Raw genomic sequence first — 19392 nt, forward strand, 5'->3', positions numbered from 1 at the left:
CTATACAATAGACGGGTAAGGGGCGTCACATTGCAGCTCAATTGGTAAGAGGCGAGTAAAACCGTGAGGTGATATGGGTTCGAATCCTAGCTCTGCAGGGCCAAGGGATTAACTCCACCAAAGCGGACAGTACTGATTTGAGTTGCAGGCCCGGCCTCTAGAAGGGTACGCTGGCAAGAAGGCTCACTAGAGGGGCTTGAGCTGGGGCCTCCTAAGCCGGGGTGTGACAGAACAGGAGTGAGCGTTCGACTCAGAGAGTAAAATATCAATTTTAACCATAATCTCTATAACTATCTAAAACTAATGCACCCTGTAGAGTGAAATGCAACATCAGCAATATTTTCACATCATAACAACAAAAAGGTAATTTGGAGCACTCACACACCCAGTAATATCAATCATAATATATGGGAGCTGATTCCCTATACAGCTCTCTTAAATCCAACCTGTGCCAGCGAAGAACTCAGCTCGGGCTTCCACTTAATAACCAAATCGGGGTCCCAGCGAAGAACTCAAGCCGTGTCTACCCTGAAGGACCGGGTCCCAGCGAAGATCTCAAGCCGTGTCTACCCGTCCTATCCATAGTCCACACCACATCACACGCACGCCAACTCACGCACACTGCTCCAAATTACCACAACAATATCCATGGCACTTTAACAGTTGTGAATGCAACATAAAACGTGCATAGAGTTTAACTACATAGATATATACATATATGTGATGCATGGGCATGCTTGAACATATAATAATATCGAAATTACAATTAAAATTAATATTTTACTCACAGTACACCGATGACTATTGTGGCTGCTGGATGCAGAAAAATAGCTGACCTCGATCACCTAATAATTAAATTATAAATTTATTAGTACTAAGTTAGAATAAAACTCTAAAGAGGCAATAGACAGCCTAATTTATGTCGAAAATCCGGCAGAATTTCCCCTATACCTGGGACCTACCTAACCTGCAAAAACACTCAAATAATACTTCTAAATTCAACTCATATCTCATCATCATTATATGGCCCCTCCTGGGCCCTCCAAACCAAGAAATACTCAAAACCTTAAAAATTACGTTTTAATCCCTATAATTGACATTTTGTAAAAATCCACTCAAACATGCTCTAAAAATTCTAAAATTTTGTCCCGTGGTCCTTAATAATATTATAAGGCTATTGCAAAATAAATTGTAATTTTCTAATCACCCATGAATATTTTATTCAAGAATTTTACTCGATTCCATAAGTTTCCAACAGCTAACATATTCTTAATTCAACCTAATTCAATATTCATATATTTAAACCTCCATCCTCAAGCTTCAACCAATTATATAAAATTTAGATATCTTAATTTCAAATAATCTTATATGCCCATATGCTAAAAATCTAACTAAAATCCATCTATATTTTTCAAAAATATTCTACAATCACTCAAAAATTCAACAAACACCATAGAATATCTCCAAATAATTTTACTTTCATCATATATTATTCTTAGAATTTTCTCCAATTTTTTCTGTTTAAGAAACACTGTATTTATGCTCCACAGACAGAGAAATAATAAAAATAGTCTTACCCGAAGTTTATCTGTGTCTCAAAAATTCCAAAAATTTATGAGGAAGCCTCTGGAAGTTGAATCATCTCCATAGCCCACCGGAGCCACCGCCGGAACCACCGCGCACGGTGGCCGGCCGCCGGTCGCCGGCGACATTTGCCGGATCTGATCATACCACCATGTTCCTCCCCCCTTCCTCAGTCCATAGGTGTTCTCGGATCGTCGATCCAACGGTCGGATCGTCCTAGATCTGATGAAAAAGCTTGAAAAACCCGAAACTTCTCTCCTCCATATCTCACTCATCCGACCTCCATTTGCTGCAAAATTGGTATCAAAAGAAAGCTCTCGGAACAAGCTTTCCAACGCCACCTGAATCGCCTCAATCGGACGTCGGATGAAGCCGGAATCACGCCGGAAAGCAGCCGCCCACTGTGCACGCGTTTTCTCTCTCTTCTCCCTCTCTTGCCGCCGTTTCTGGTGGTCTGGCCGTCGTCGGAGGGTCACCGGCCGGGTGGGGAGCCGCTTGGGAGGTCTCCGGCCGGTCACCGGAGAAAGAAAGAAGAAGAAGAGAGGGGAGGAGAGGAGAGAAGAGAAAATGGGAGGGGGGGGGTCCTCCTCCTGATTTTTGAGTCCCTTTTTTTTGTGGTTGTTACATTAATTGTCTGATGTGATTCGGTTTATTTATTTTTAAATGTCAATATTATGAATTAGAACTTGAATGCAAATATAAATATATATATATATAATAATAATAATAATGATATTAATAAATTCAACGTTGGATGCAAACACTTGGCAAAGGTTGCGAAGAATTTACATTGGCCTTTAGATGAAAGCGATTTGAGCGCACTTTGAAACATTTTCATGTATGGGGTTGTAAGATAGAGGTGAGGCCATATAATTCTCAGATGAAAAAGTTAGATGCTAAATTTGTTATAATTTAAATTTATACAATGAGATAAATAACAAAAAAATTTATATTAAATTCTCTCAAAAAAATAATTAGAAAAATAATGTCTTTTACTTATGAAAAGAAATGAAATTTTATTTATATAAGAGTCCTTTATATAAATATTACATTAGTATTTTTCATTAATTATATAAAATTTTTTATTTTATTTGATTTTGGATTAAAATAATTTTGTAATAGAATTATATTGCTTAATATAATTGAATTTATATTTAAATAGAAAATAAATTTAGTCAATCAAATTAAACAAAATTAAATAATAATAAATTCTTATATTTCTTTTAACTAATTAAAATAAAAGGTAATTTGTTATTATTAAATTCAACTATGTCTTTCTTGATCATTTCACTATTCCCTCTCTTTTTCATTTTTAGATATATTATAGATATAGAGATAAATATAAATATAGTAATAATAATGATATTAATATATTCAACGTTGGATGCAAACACTTGGCTAAGAAGGTGCCAAGAATTTACATTGGCCCATGGATGAAAGTAATTTGGGATTAATTATATGAAATATGTCACGACCTAACCTATGGACTGGGCAGGCACTAAGACCTGGGCCGGCATAAAGTCTACGAGGCCCGTAATAAACTTTACTGTTCTCAAACCCATGACTAGGCCCACAATTTAGGCCCAATATGCATATAAAATAATTTAAATTAAACAGTTATAATTTTATTTTAGACCAACTTAATCCAGTAATTATCAGAAACTAAAATTAGGGAAGCCTAGCTCAACTCTGTTACATCATTTACAAACTATTTAAAACTCATAAAAATTTTTCATTTATTAATACAAAACTTAACTTCATGCAGTTCCTGACAGGATTAATGCTACTACTAGTACATGCGGAGTTCTAAATTAGAAATTTAGATAATAATAATACAGTTAAGTAATTTTTTCATAACCTGCGAGGAAAGGAACAGGTTATTCTGAAAAAAGTCTCATCCTGTAGCCTGGAAAAATAAGGTGAACATGAGTGAGCGTTCAACTAAGAGAGTAAAATATCAATTTTAACCATAATCTCTATAGCTACTAAAGCTAATGCACTCTATAGAGTGAAAATGCAAAATCGTCATAATTTTCATATCATAACAGCAAAAAGGCAATTTGGAACACTCACACACCCAACACTGTCAAACAATACATATATGAGAGCTGATCCCCTACATAGCCCTCTTAATCCAACCTCTGCCAGCGAGTGTTTCTCAAGTTGGACTTTCGCTTAATAAACCAAATGAGGGGTCTCAGCGAGTGTTTCTCAAGCCGTGTCTACCCGGAAGGACCGAGTCCCAGCGAGTATCTCTCATGCCGTGTCTACCCATCCTGTCCATATCTAATACCATACCACTCGCATGCCACACACCCACACTGCTCCAAATTATCATAAACAACATCCATGGCACTTCAATAATTATGAATGCAATATAAAACGTGCCTAGTGTTTAACTACATAGATACATATTTATAAGTGATACATGGGCATGCTTGAACATACAATAATATCGAAATTACAATTAAAATTAATATTTTACTCACAGTACAGTAGAGGCTATTGTAGCCGTTGGGTGGAAGAAAATAGTTGACCTCAATCAACTAGATAATTATATTATAGATTTATTAGTACTAATTCAAAATAAGACTTTAAAGAAATAATATACAGCCTAATTCATGCTGAAAAATCCAGCAGAGTCTCCCCTATACCTAAGACCTACCCAACCTGCAAGAAGATTCAAATAACACTTCTAAATTCGCAAATCACACAATCAACACCCAATCACATCACAAAGCCTCTCCTGGGCCCACCCAACAGTTAACAATCATAAACGTGAAAAATTATGTTTTAGTCCCTATAATTGACATTTCAAAAAAATTCACTTCGACAAGCTCTAAAAATTCTAAAATTTTTTATTAATAATAAGTAATAAAAGTTATTGTGATTAGTAGTCGAGTGATAGTGGTAACTAAATAATAATGGTGGCAGGGTGAGATAGTAATAGTAATAGTAGTCAGGTGGTAATAAAAGTAATAATAACTAAGTGGTAATAACGGTAGTTAAGTAATCGTAATAGCGATAGTAGTAACAGAATAATGGTGGTAGTGAGTGGTAGTGATAGAGGAAAGTAATGATTGCCTAGTAGTAGCAGTGACAGTATTGATAATAACTAAAAAAAATCAAAATAAATAATATGATTATATTAATTTTTGTATGTAATTATTATCGCTTTAAATATAATTAATTATATTATATAATTATCATTTAAATATATCAAAATTTTTTTATATTATTAAATAAGATAATCAATCCCTTTCCTAGGCATGAAAGAGAATTTAGAAGCTGTATACTTATGCCGGTGATCATTTTTCTTTGATTTGTATACACAATTTTTTTCTTTGTATTTGATGGGCAAACGAGACTTTTGATAATTTTTAGATTGAAAAATCTCCGCTCTCTCTTTTTAGTCCATACAATATTTATAGACGATTTGATTCCCTTATTAGAGAAATTCGCTCTCTTATTTATACGAAAAGATCCTTTCCTACCCTCATCCATTATGAAAAAATTTGAAATACTTTATCTATTTACCTTTTAAATTAAATGAATTTCAAATTAAACAAAGATGTGATTCCCGCTAAACCCTCTACTCAACGTAGCTTTAAACCAATATTAAATATTGATCGATAAGTCCACAATGTTTTCTTGCAAGCAACGTGCAATGCCTGGGGTTAGGTATGCGCTAAACAATGTCAATGATCAGTTAAACATTGCAGAAAATAAATGAATAAAAATGAATTAAATTGACTTTTGAAAGTTAAATGTCAAAATGTGGTTGGTTGTTGTTGATGTCTTTATTATTTTATTTGTAGTCCAATAGGAACTAATCATCATTGCGACTAAAAGAAAACTAGCTACAGCATATAATTGCTAGTCTCTTTCACAAATATGAAATACTCACTTGTGATTTGCAAAAGGTTAGGGATGGTCAAATAAAATTAAAATTCAATCATAAAATAATAAAAATTTCAATTAAAGAACATATGATATAATTTATCAGTATTAAAAAATTTATTGATGAAATTCAAATTAATTATTATAAATTGGTTTTAAATTCATTGAAAATTAAATAAATAAAAGAGATTAATCAAATATTAATACTTATCTAGCCAATTAAACTAAAAAATTTTAAATAATAATAAATTCTTATATTAATTTTTTATTTTTCTTATGTCAAGAAAACTTTTATATATAATAATTTTATATCATTAAAATAAATTGATTAAAAAATAAAAAATAAATTCATTTTCGCGTGATGTCCAGTTAGTATCAAAAAATAAAAGGGGATTCAGATCAACTATAAATAGTTCCCAGCTTCACCATTCTTCCATCTTTCTCTGCAATTCCTCTAGTTTCTTTTCTACCAAACAAAACCCTGCTTGTCAAGTATGGCTTCTACTTCATCTTTAGCCTTCTCCTCTAAAACTACCTACGATGTTTTCCTTAGTTTTAGAGGTATTGATACTCGTCCAACTTTTACTAGTCATCTTTATTCTGCTTTATGTCGGAAAAGTATCCCAACATTCATAGACGATGATCTTGAGAGAGGAGAACGGATCTCGCCAGCGCTTTTGAAGGCGATTGAAGAATCCATGATTTCAGTAGTAATTTTCTCAGAAAATTATGCATCCTCTCGGTGGTGCCTAGATGAACTGGTGAAGATCATTGACTGCCAGAAAGAAATGGGGCGAAAGATTTTACCCATTTTCTATCATGTAGATCCTTCTGATGTTAGAAAACAGACTGGGAAATTTGGAGAAGCATTTGGAAAAGTTAAAGAAAAATTTAAGCAAAGCTTAGACATTGTGGAGAAGTGGAGCACTGCTTTGACGGAAGTAGCCAATCTGTCTGGATGGGATTCCAGCATCTACAGGTATTTTCAGAATTAGACCCAACTAACCAGGCAACTGGTTTGATCTAATTCGGTTTATTTCTTTTATTTATTTTTAACCTTTCTTTTTACTTAGTCAAATTGCTTTAACCTTTCAAATCGAAATAGTTAAGTTAGTAAATCGATTCAATGACCAATATGATTTTATACTCCTCATAACAAGTATGATTTAATTTCAATTGGTATATAAAATTTCTTTTTTATTTATAATAAAGATATTCTCGAATCAAATTTCGAGCGCTGAAATTAAATCAGAATTCAAATGCCTTTAAAGTTTTAAGTTAGTTTGTATATCTGACTCATTATTACGTAGCTTTATTTATCATGTTTTGCTAGGCATGAATCGGAATTAATTGACAAAGTTGTCAAACATATCATGAAGAAACTATATCCCGTCTCCTTTAGTGCTTGTGATGATTTAGTTGGGATTGATGCTCACCTCAACGAAATTCTATCATTCCTATGTATTGAGATGGCAGATGTTCGTTTTATTGGAATTTGGGGAATAGGCGGCATAGGAAAGACAACCATTGCTGAAGCGCTTTTCGGTCAAATCTCTGATGAATTTGATGCTTGTTACTTTCTAAACAACGTTAGGGAATGTACAGAAAAGCATGGATTACTGCATTTACGACAAAATCTTTTTTCCAAACTTGTAGGGGATGAACATTTGAGTATACAAACGCCCCGTGTACTTCCCACTATTGTTTTGGATATATTGAGAAGAAAGAAGGTTTTCATTGTTCTTGATGATGTCAACGATTCAAAGCAATTAAAGGCTTTGGCTGGAGATCATGGTTGGTTTGGTTCAGGAAGTAGAGTCATAATAACAAGCAGAGACAAACAAGTTCTTAGCAGTGTTGACAAAATCTATGAGGTTAAGGGATTGGATTGTAGTGATGCTTTTCAGTTGTTAAGTATGAAAGCCTTCAAACAAAAGGATCCTCCGATGGAATATATAGAGTTGTCCAAAAGCGTACAAGCTTATTGTAAAGGTGTTCCATTAGCTCTCGAAGTTTTGGGTTCCCATTTGTGCAATAAGACTCCTGAAGAATGGGAAATTGAATTGAATAAACTGAAGATATATCCTGACAGCGATATTATGGAAGTCTTAGAAATAAGTTATAATGATTTAGATGAAATGGAGAAGAAAATATTTTTATATATTGCTTGTTTCTTCAATGGATATGGCAAAAGCTATGTAGAAGATATACTAAATGGTTGTGATTTTCCTACACGTTGGGGAATAATTCGTCTAGTGGATAAGTGTCTTGTAACTGTTGTGAATAACCTGTTAAAGATGCACGATCTGATAGTGGAAATGGGTCAAGATATTGCTCGGCGGAAGGGTATCATATTATGCAATTCTAATGACGTCTGTGATATGTTGACCTCAACTAATAATAAGGTATATATATGTAAAACATTATGATATCATTTAAAAGAAATGACAAAAGTATTTCTTTGCAAAGTATTGATAGATAACTTCCTCTTTCTCTGTGATATTGATTGTTAGGCAAATGAAGCAGTTGAAGGCCTACTTTTGAACCTGTCTGAAATTAGAAGGGTACATTTGAATGATTCAGTCTTCTCACGAATGCCCAACTTGAGATTGCTAAAATTTTACAGGGATTGCTCAAATTTTACTGAATCAAGATTTCAATCAAATTATCTAAAATGTCTTCCTAACAAGTTGAGTTTACTTCATTGGGAAAAATACCCTTTCAAGTCTTTGCCATTAAATTTTTCCATGGAAAACCTTGTCCACCTCATCATGCCATGTAGCGAAGTTGAAGAGCTCTGGAATGGATCTACGGTAAGCTTTACATATATATCTGTCTTTGTTTTCATTTTTTCCCTTTACAATTTCATCAATTAAAAATTTTATTGCTAAGCCCCTAGATTTAAACAAAAAAAAAAAAAAAAACAATTTTAGAGTTCACCAATCAAAAAATTTCAAGATATTTTAAGTAATTTTTTTCTCATCATTTTGTAAATAACTTACTGAAATTATTGAATAGAAAATCTTAGGGTTAACTATATTATAGTCATAATTGTATATTATTGAGTAAAATTTTTGTTGACAAATCCTACATACTCATGCCATATGTGGTTAATATAATTTCTTTTTTTTTTTCCCTTTAGTAAAGGGCTAATCATATCATATGATTTAGAAGGGCTAATGATTTAATTTAATTATTGAAAAGTTTCTCTACTACAATTCTAATCTAATCCAAAACTTAGTATGTATAAGAATGTCCACGGTGTTGGATTTAGGCTTTAAAGGAAAAATATGTTTATATAAAATAATTAATTTAATTGAAAAATATAAAGGAACATATTTATATTTGCACATAATAATAATAATAATAATAATAATTATTATTATTATTATTATTATTATTATTATTATTATTATCATTATTTAAAAAAAATTAGATCTAACTGAACCACTTTTTTTTTAATTTAGAAAAAATTCATTTACAAATATGAAAATGTTTTCTAACATTAAATTAATGTATTGTTGCCACCTATATAGTCTAAAAAATGTAATAAAAATAAATAATTTCATTACATTTTTGTAAATTGATTATTTATTTCTTATAATTAATGTAAATATTTGTAGCTAAAAAAATATATCATTAAAATATAATTATGCTTTTTATTTACTTAATTAAAATTTCAATTTTAACTAAAGATAAATTTTACTTTGAAAGTGCATATTAAAATTATGAAAAATATGAAAAATGGATAGGAATAAATGATATAGGATTTTTATGTTATTATGAATGATAAAAAAATTATGAGCTGCCCCTCCTTACTTGCCACTGACTGTCTATATATGGGCTTTTTGAGAATTTATAGTTAAAAATTATTTCGTGTATTTGTGTTATGCAGTGTTTGTCAAAGTTAAAATCTCTTGATCTTAGTCGCTCAAAGCATCTGAAAATAGTACCTGATTTTTCTATGATGACAAGCCTGGAAGAGATAAAGTTTGGTGGTTGTGAGAGTTTGATTGAGATTCCATCATCCATTCAGTGCCTGAAAAGACTCGATTCTCTTTATCTAACTGCTTGCAAAAAGTTGAGAAGTCTTCCACAAATGCCGAGAGGCATAGAATATTTAGGTCTCGATTATTCTGGAGTGGAAGAGTGGTCTCCGTCATCTATCCAATTTCTTGACAATCTTTTGCTCTTAGATATTTCCCATTGCGAAAACCTTAGAAGTCTTCCAAGAATTATATATTGCAATACTTTTATAAGACTTAATATCAGTTTCTGCCCAATTCTCATCATGTCTCCGCAGATTATGGAAAGTTCAGAAGTATTGCCCTCATCAAATTATGTTAAGTTAGATTTGAGTGAATGTAAAACGCTCAACAGTCTCCCAAATAGCACTTGCAAATTGAAACGCCTTGAGATTCTGAATCTCAATGGCTGTTCATATCTTGAGAAATTGCCTCCTTTATATGGTTTATGCTCTTTAAAGGAGTTACTTCTGGATGGCACTGCACTTGTAGAAATTCCCCCTGACACTGCCTCTTTGTCATCATTAAGACGACTGAGTTTAAAGAACTGCAACAGACTCCAAAAGTCAGTATCAACTTCATATATTGCACCAATAAAATATCGTGAAGAACGCAGGGAATGTGGTTATGAATTGAATTTTTGTAATTGCCTAAATTTGGACCAAAATGCACGTGGCACCATTATGGCAGATGCTCTCCGGAGAATTAAAGAATTAGCCATTGCTAGATGTGATGGAGCATTTTATCCTTATTTTCATGTTGGTTTACCGGGAGGCAAAATTCCTGAGTGGTTGAGCTGTGAAGGCCCGGGAAATTCAATAGCAACTTTGTTCCCTCCTGGTTGCTTCAATAATATGTTCCTGGGCTTTGTTTTTTGTGCTATTATAGAATTCAAGGATCCTGATTTTTGGGTGCATGGTTTACGCTTAATATGTCAAAGCAGTTTCGAAAACAATAATGACTACAGAGAGGCCAGTTTTACAACTAAATATTTCTATTTGGAAAATACCATAGAATCAGATCATGTGTTCTTTTGGTACGACGGCCGTGACATTTCCTATTTAGATTGGCTCAAACAAAACTGTGACATGGAGAACGAGGCATCATTCTACCTCTGCCGCGACGATATGACAAAGTGGGAAGTGAAAAGGTTTGGATTCCACTTGTTATGTGACAAAGTTGAGCTAAACAAATGCAATCCTTACATATGCAGAGAAGCCAATTTTCTGGAGCAATTAGAAGAAACAACAAATGCCAACAATAAGAAAAGCAGGGAAGACTTCTACTCCAGTAATATAAACGGCAAGCAGGAGGTGGAAACACACCCTAAAAGATTAAGGTAAAATGCTCAGGATGGGATTAACTATGACGCTACTATGGTTCCTTCAAGTTCTTCATGTGAATTTGCTCCCAAATTCTACAAATTTCTTTGAAATCCGTCCCTACTAATTGTGGAGAACTAAGGCTTGCGGCTCTCTTTTCCTGTAAGTCACCTCCATTTTTATATTTTTATATCCTTTTGATATTTTGATATATGACAATGTTTTGGCATTCAAACTCTTACATATCTAATCTAATTAAAATGCTATTAATGATGATTTGAAATTTGAATGAGATTCTTTAGTTTAAATCAAAAAATTAAACCAAATTGATTTTATTCTGATATTGGCTCTTTTGCCCCTATCACCACCAGCAAGCTGCGTCGAAGTCTTCCAAATCTGGGCATCAACTATCTGATCTGTCGAGTCTCATTTGTTTTGGGCATCAACTTTCTGATCTGGCGAGTCTCACGAGCCCATCTCTCGCGACTTCAGCGGCGTCTTCCAGACTCACTCTACGCCAACCTCGGCCTTCTCCATCTTGCCAGTACGTTTCCAGAGTCGTTTCCGATACCAACCCTTCTCTATTTCTTGTGATTTTGTTGTTTTTGGATGATATTGGTAATTTATTTTGATCTGTAGTGTTGGATTTGCTTTGAAATCTAAAGATTTATGTTTGATTTGTTTCGAATCTTGTGATCTGTAATATTGGATTTGTTTTGTTTTGGTTATTGAGATTTGAAGAACCAGTGGATTGAAATGAATCAAACCAATTATTTCAGTTTAATTCAATTCATTTAGTTTTTTACTTTGGTTCGATTTTATTTTTCAAAAGAAAATACTTTGGAATTTTGGTTTGTCCGGTTCCTTTTTCTTTTAGAGAGTAATTTCAATTCAATTAATTTTCTTGGTCTGCAAAGTAGTTTTGTAAAATGTGAATTTCTTTCTTATTCTGTCTTTAATTATATTATTTAGATTTCCAAAATTATGATTACATGTCCCTTTGGTGAAATCACAATCACATAGTGATTTTATGAGTAGAAGTATTTTGCATGTCACATAAAGTGGTAAAGATGCATATATTAATTCTTCCTCAGAGACAATGGGAACTGTGTTTCTCAGTTTATTCCACACTTTGCAATGAAAACTCATTTGCTGCTTTATAATAGATTTTATTTGGAATTCTATATGAAGCAGTATCTTCATACTCCAGTAAAAGAAATCCCAAGATACTAATTAACAATTTCTACCGCTTGTGATTTATTTTTCCTTCTCGTTTTTCTTTTCTCAAGAACTGCTTCTCTTATACAACATTTTTTTGACTCTCGGCTTCCATTTCTCTTCTCCACTTAACGATTCAGAAGCTCTATGGTTTTTGTAGCCTCCAATTTCTCCCTCTCTAGCACAAACTTAATTAGCGACTACAAGTCTTCCATTTCAGGTGAGTTGCTTTTATGATCTAAAGCTGCATAATCTATTACTAATTTGTAAAATTTGCTTCTCAAAAGAAGTTTGAATCGCTATTTGTAGAAACTTAGGCATTTGAATCTTGCTTCTATTATTTAAAATCTGCATAATATGTTATGCTGAGCATTTGCTATGTTGTATATGATTGAACCCATATGTCAATGTTACCTTCTTCTGTTGGTGCACCCTCTCCTTTTTGTTTGACCTTTCTTTTTTTTTGTTCCTTCACCTCTTTGAGAGAAAATTGCATGATCTCTTTCTAGGCAATTTGTATACAATTATAAATTTTTTAAAATTTGTAGCTGGCACCAATAACACCTCAATTATTGTCCAAATGTCCATAGTCATAATATTACGCATTTGGAAGAAAGGAGTTTTATACGTATAGTTGATTCCTTGACTCTGTTCATCCTTGCTCTTCCTATGCGTATGTAGTATTTAAATTTGTGTACGTGCCTGTGCTGTGATGTTTCTTTCTATGTTTGTCCATGTTATTGTTTATCATGTAGATCTCTTGTTACCATTAGAGAATGTTTAGTGTATGTTTATCATGCTTCACCCTCTTCTGTGGAAAATTTTTGGCGGCTGAAAATGAAGAGGAAAAATAAACTCACAAATCCATTTTGACACTTGTTAAGGTTGTTACCTCCTCTAGTAAGTTTCAACATGGTGCTTCATGATTTTTCTCTTTGTGGTTATGCTAGTGATGTATCCCAACCGCAAGTGCACGGGTCGTTCAAGTAGTATAGAAAAAGATATCGTTCCCACGAGGAGTTGTGTTAATGATTGAATTTTTGATGTAAAATAAAATATGTTAAAATTGTATTTTAATCAAATTAATAAAAGAAATTTAGGAAATTGAAGCATAAGGTATGAAAATGCAAAACTAAATTCAAACAATGACTAATTTAATAATTCGCAAAATAAAGAAATTGATAATGATGAAAATTAATAAAATGAGATTAAACTAAACACTCAAAAGTAAAATTCCAAGCAATAATTGATGAAAGACGATTCTGGAGTTAAGGGTTCATATTTAAGTCATTTTGGGATTTTCCCTAGCTAGCCCAATCCATGAAATTTATGGGTTTAAAGGAGATTAATTCTAAAATCCTTTGAAAACTCTTTCGAGTGAGACAAAGAGTGCCTTAATTAACTTAATCCTACTTTCGTGGAGTTAAAATTAACCAAGACCTATTAGGTTCTTTAATCAATCTATTAAAACCCTCTTAACCCTTAGTCTATTTCTAGATCTAAGTTAATTAAGTCCAATTTCTTGATTAACTATCACTTGGTTTTCTCCTTTCGGTGCTTCAACCAAGGATTAAGAACATAACTTAATGGGGCCCTTCATTAAGCATGTGAATAAGCACACAAGAAATGGATTAAACCTCATAAATTCATTAAATTGGGACTAACCCAGTTCAAATCCACAAAAATAACTAAATATTACATCCCTTACTCCAGAATCAAAGTGAAACTACTCACTACCCATAATGTCTACAAGATATTCTGAATTTAAATGGAAATAAAGCTCTAATCTAAGCTAAGAAATAAAAAACTCAACACTAGAAATGTAGGAAAAGGTAAGAAGAGAAAGAAATCCCAAATCTGGTTGGAAATGGTGTGGAAAACTAAATGTGACTCTTCAGCTGCTTAAACCTTTGCTTGTCCTCAAGCAAATTAAAACAATTTGGGGTACCTTACCTTAAATTTATGAAAATTACTTATCCAAACTCTCAAGCTTACCTTTGGCCACCAACAAACCATATACCCACTTTCAAGATGCAAAGAATTCAATCCTTACCAAAGTTATCACCGCTTAGCCTTGGGTCAATTATCCATATCATTAAACCCAAACCAATCAATCACAAAGAATAATCATGCCTAAATAGACTATAGGGTAATCCATAAGCTAAAGTGTCTCAAATAATGATGGAAGTAAATGAATGGATTAATGATATCACAATCCCATAGGCAATTCTCCTATTCCAATCTCCACTAATGTAGCAAATCACCATCAAAAGATCAAAAGGACTTTCAAGGGTTGTAATGGGGCTAAGGGGGTGATAATGTGGCTAACAAGAAAGGGATAAGGGTAGCAAAATATGAGAATAATCAAATTATTAAAAGATCAAGACACACAAATTTTTTTTTTTTTTTTTTTGAATCAATTTGGAGAAGGAACTTTACAACTATTCACCAATACTAGCATATAATTTTGAAGCTTTTAGAGGGACTACATAAATAACATTGACTTTGAATTACAATTGTCCCTTTCAATTCACCCCCAAACTCATTTCTTTGTATACTTGAGTGGTGAATTACTTTACATACCATAATTGAAATTGCTAGCCTTTTTACTTTAGCCACTTCTCCCAACTAATTGTTATTTATATTTTTTTTATTTTTATATATTTTTTTTAAGTGTATCTATCACTCAAAGAATTATTCTCATGGAGGGTAGGTAAGTGTTTGGGTTATGGCTAGGCATTAATGTGGGTTCTAAAGGAATAAGAGGGATAAATGTAGGCTCAAATTGGTTCCAAAGGGAAATTTTTAAGTGAGGTTGGCTAAGGCTAAAATATGGATTTAAAATTCAAAGAATGCCTAGATCATATCTTTTTCAAGTGTATGCTATGATTTCGCCTTGAAAGGTTTAGGAAGATTGTTCTAGGATTGGTGAGACATCAATTAGCTACTTCTCACTCTAGAGTTTTCTTTAAGCACTCAAAGTCAATGCAATTGATTGGGTGGCCCTTGGCTAAGAAGATATAAACTAAAGCAAGAATCTAATAACTTTGCACCTATCTAGAGCTTTCAATCCATCAAACCCTTCTAAAAGTAAGCTTAATTGCTCTTCAAAGCAACTCTCAATCCTTTAAGGATAAGATAAAAATTTATTTTTATGATATGCATGATCCTAAAATGAATGCATAAATCGAATTAAAACTAAATGTAATCTATATGAAAACTATATGCAAATGTATGTGTATGAGTATAGACATGTGTGTGGTATATGTATAAGTGTATGAATTATCTATATATGAATGAATGAAATGCAATAAATGAATGAAAGAAAGTTTTAAAGAAAATTTTGAAAATTTTGCAAAAATTTTGCCTTCACCCCCAAACTCAAATGAAACATTGTCCTCAATGTTTAAAATGAATGCAAAGATGGGTAAAATTGTGAGAATTGCTAAATTATTGAAATTTATACAATTGGGGATTAAATCAATATAAGCTCAAGAATTCCAAAATTAGCTCAAAATGATATTAACAATGAAGCTTTAGAGAGAAAAATGTGAAAAAGTATCCCAAAATGTATGAGTTTACACTGCTTAAGATGTTGCTTAACCTGTTGCGTAGGGTAAAGCGAAAGCATAAGCATTGGCAACATACCATAAGCATAAATGGTAAAAGGGAAGCTGTTACCTCCAATTGATGTGGAACAGTTGCGGCTCAAAGAAAATTTGTGCAACTCATCAATGTCAACAAAGTTAGGATTGAAGAAAAGATAAAGTGCTAAAATAATGGTCAAGAAAAGGAAAGAGTGTAAAGAAATAAAATGTAACAGTTAAATAAAAAATTAAACTAAGAAACATTCACAGAGTATTTATGTCCATATCAGAAGATAAAATAAAATAAAGTAAACTAAGGGAAAGAAGTGCAGAGATAATAATAAAAACTAAGTACCAAAGTATTACAACCATGACCAAAGTTTGAAAATTAAAATAAACAGATTACAAAATAAACCTAAAATGTAAATTAAAAGCTGCACTCTTGATCAAGTTACGCTATCAAGCCTTTGTTCTTTGCATCGAGTCCGCCGCAGTTCCGCATGAGGTTCATTATGATCCAAGCTTGAGCGGTTTCAAGTTTTCTGTTAAGTCTTTCATTTCTTGAAACATGGCTTGGCCCCAATGATATAAATTGTTGTAGGATTGGGCCAGTTTGTTGTAAAGCTCCAGCATTTGAAGTTGATGTTGCTTCTGTTTCTTTTTAAGAGATAAAAATCTCTTTTTAAGTTTCTTTTCTAGCTTCTTCTTTTGGTTAACCTGCTCCTGACCCATGGCTTCAATTTTGATTTCTAAGTTTTTCAAGGAAGCAAGAATTTCTGTGGTATCAGGTGAGGGAGCAGATTGTTGGACAGTGAAAGTTGTTATTCTGGATTCCAAGGATTTTAAGATGGATAACATGTCTGCTGAGAAGTGTGGGGTAGAGGTTGGTTGTGGTTCTGCTGGTGCAAAAGTGGTGGGGTCTGCAGTAGCTGGGGTATCAGGATGCTGCTGTAACAAAGTATAGGTATGGCCTATTTTCTCACAAACATCCATATGCAGCAACATTGTGCTGTCTATATATGATTCCCCAGAAACTGGCAGCAATTTATATAGACTAGCATCAAAGCTAAAAGATTTTGCTATAGCAGTTATATACCCCCCAAAAACAACGCTACCTTTAGTATGCTTTGTGACAATTTGGTGCCAATGAGTAGCTATGAAATGGGCTGTACTTACTTGTTTTCTCTCCTTCATGCACCACAATAGAAACAAATCCCCAGCACCCACAATACTGTTACTGTGTCCCCTTCCTAAAACAGTGTAAGTAATGAACCTATGGAGGTATTTCAATACATGGTCAACTATCCTAGAGGCTTTTGCAGTCCTCTGTCTATAATAACCTCCAAATGGTGCAATATCTTTCCAGAATTGAACAGGGTCATAAACAGTTTGCTGCCACTCAATGTTTTTATACCCCGAATCCTGAAAACCAAAAATGGCATTCAAAGCACCTATGTCTAACTCCCTATCAATTCCAGCACATCGAAAATATATCATATCTTTATGTTCAGGCACTGTTGGTTTGAAACTCAACTTTAGGGAACTCAAAAATTCGAGGGTTAGATCCTTGTACACTGGTTCCCTAATTTTAGCAAAATCAATCCAGCTAATAACATCCAAATAGGCAAATACAGAGTCATAAATGCCTAATTCTTTCAAAATCTGCTCATCCATATACTTGTTTGCCAAAATAGTTTTAGAAAGCAATTTCTCATAGGCCTTTTTCATATCCATATCCCTAAAAGCCCAGGGTAATGGAGAAATTACCTCCTCTATAGTATCTGCAGATGACGCAGGTGCTGGAGAATGTAAGGGAGACTGGGTTACTGGTGTTTGGACCGCTGGTGCTGGGGTTTGCGAGGAGGACCTGGTCCTTTTGCTAACTGGTTCAGAGGACTGAGGTGGAGAGTTTAAGTCGAAAGGGACAGAGGGTACTCGTTTCCTTTTCCGACAGGGATTTCTTTGAGTCTACCTGCGGCCCTTTTTGTTTTGCCTTTTGTTTTTGTTTGGGTAGGCGCAGGTTCTGGGGAATGGGTGTCGGGAATTGGTGTTTCATTTGGCGGCTCGGATTGCGGCGAGAGGGGAGTCGGCGGAATGAGAGGTGGTATTTGGCTTGGGGGCGGGGGCGGTGACTGAGGTGGTGGTGATTGTGGTAATGGCGGCGTTTGTGGTGGTGGGGACTGAGGTAGTGGCGGACTGGGGCTGGGGTTAGGGTTTGTGGGTAATGAGGATGGAATACCCATTTTAGATTTGACAGAATGTCGAAGTCTACTGAGTTTATGTTTGTGAGAGGACCACATTTTGGTTCTTACCATTTTAATGAAAAGGAGGAAACCTTTCGGCTTCCTGTAAAAATTGCCGGAAAAAATGGCGTGAGGAAGGAAGTCGACGAGGTTTATCGGGAGTGTTGGCGAGGTTTTTGGAAAATTGGCGGAAATGCTGGGCCTTTTAAAATGTGGGGTAGACATGTGGTATTTTGGGCCATGCTTAGGGTTAGGCATAAGGTTCAGCAGAAGTTGCTTAAGACTTTGCTTGACAAGCAATGTCATCAGCAAGTTTCGGCAGGTTTTGGGCAAAATTGTGGTTTTGCTTACCAAAATCAGTCCAAAAGTTATGGAATGCTATTGTAACCCTCAGCAATTACCAAATACACACAAACACCATAAAATTTAGGGATTTCAGTTCATCTCTCTCATAAACTTACTAAGCATAGCACATGTTCATTTAGCTTTGCAATCATTGTTCATTTTAGGCACCAATTGTGACTATCCTTTTTGCACATTTAAATGAAATGGTCTCCTTTCTAAACTTACACCAAAAGCATATTTTCAGCAGCATTTCAGACAAGTTCCAATCAACCAAGAATTGCAGAAAAAATGTAGAAATTGACCTTTTTAGCAGCATGAACAGTAGCATGAACAAGAGCAAAAATCTAGATTGCAAAAAATTAGCGAATTCTAAACAAAAGCATGCAAATTCCTATCGACTACAAAATTATATATACACTAAAAGGTGAAACTTAACAAACATTATTTTTGCACTTCAATAAAGTCCTCATCACCCTAAATATCAAAATTGATCCTCATTCAAGTTGCATTTCACGAATTTACACAAAACACAAAATCAAACATATGCTATCAAGTAGACTGCAATTTGAGCAATTTAGCACAAGTTTAAAGGTGTTCTTGTTCACAGTAATCGCATAAAGTGCAGAATGTTGCTTATACTTGCTTCCCTTTAATTCTTTGTTTTTGCAACAAGTGTAAACTTGCCCAATCTTCATGAATGACCTACAAAAGATAAGCAAATGTCACTTTTGAGTTTAATGAGGGTGAAAACTAAAATGAAAATGAAATGGAAAATTAATGAACTATAAAAGGATACGCTTGGGTTGCCTCCCAAGAAGCGCTTGTTTAAGGTCTTAAGCTTGACCTTCTTTTCAAAGCTCATGGTGGTTGGAATTGGAAAATATTACCTCCCTTCACAATAGGTGCTGAAATGAATTTATACTTCAACTTTTTCCCATTATATGTGAAAATACCTGTTGCTTTGTTCAGAATCCCAACTATGTCTTGAAGAATATTCTTACAAACTTTAGATGAATCTCCTCTTTTGAGTGATTTTGATGGAGGCTTGAGCTTAACTTTTGAAGCTTTATTACTAACCAAATGAGATGGTGAAGCTGACTTTTTCTTTCGCACTTTATGCTGATTGCATTGCATTGGAATAGCTTGATTTTCCTCTAGTTTAGTAACT

At 33.8% G+C, this 19392-nt stretch overlaps 2 protein-coding genes across 2 annotated transcripts; one reads left to right on the top strand and one right to left on the bottom strand.

Annotated features, from left to right (window-relative positions):
* Window positions 1-705: 705 nt before the first annotated feature.
* LOC131177758 (uncharacterized) lies at window positions 706-3146 on the bottom strand. The gene is made up of 3 exons (XM_058142864.1): window positions 3090-3146; window positions 1578-2174; window positions 706-845 (listed from the first exon to the last, which is right to left on the bottom strand). Exons 1-2 carry the CDS (start codon window positions 3144-3146, stop codon window positions 1596-1598), a joined length of 636 nt encoding a protein of 211 aa, XP_057998847.1. The 3' UTR covers window positions 706-845; window positions 1578-1595.
* A 2730-nt stretch (window positions 3147-5876) lies between these two features.
* Window positions 5877-17772, top strand: LOC110662910 (disease resistance protein RPV1). The gene is made up of 8 exons (XM_058142865.1): window positions 5877-6463; window positions 6818-7889; window positions 7998-8297; window positions 9380-10822; window positions 11203-11449; window positions 16425-16570; window positions 17387-17522; window positions 17651-17772. The coding sequence occupies exons 1-8, from the start codon at window positions 5979-5981 to the stop codon at window positions 17770-17772; spliced, it is 3951 nt and encodes a 1316-aa protein (XP_057998848.1). The 5' UTR covers window positions 5877-5978.
* Window positions 17773-19392: the final 1620 nt, after the last annotated feature.

This window comes from Hevea brasiliensis, unplaced genomic scaffold, assembly GCF_030052815.1.
Source record: "Hevea brasiliensis isolate MT/VB/25A 57/8 unplaced genomic scaffold, ASM3005281v1 Scaf81, whole genome shotgun sequence".
Classification (NCBI taxonomy): Eukaryota; Viridiplantae; Streptophyta; class Magnoliopsida; order Malpighiales; family Euphorbiaceae; genus Hevea; species Hevea brasiliensis.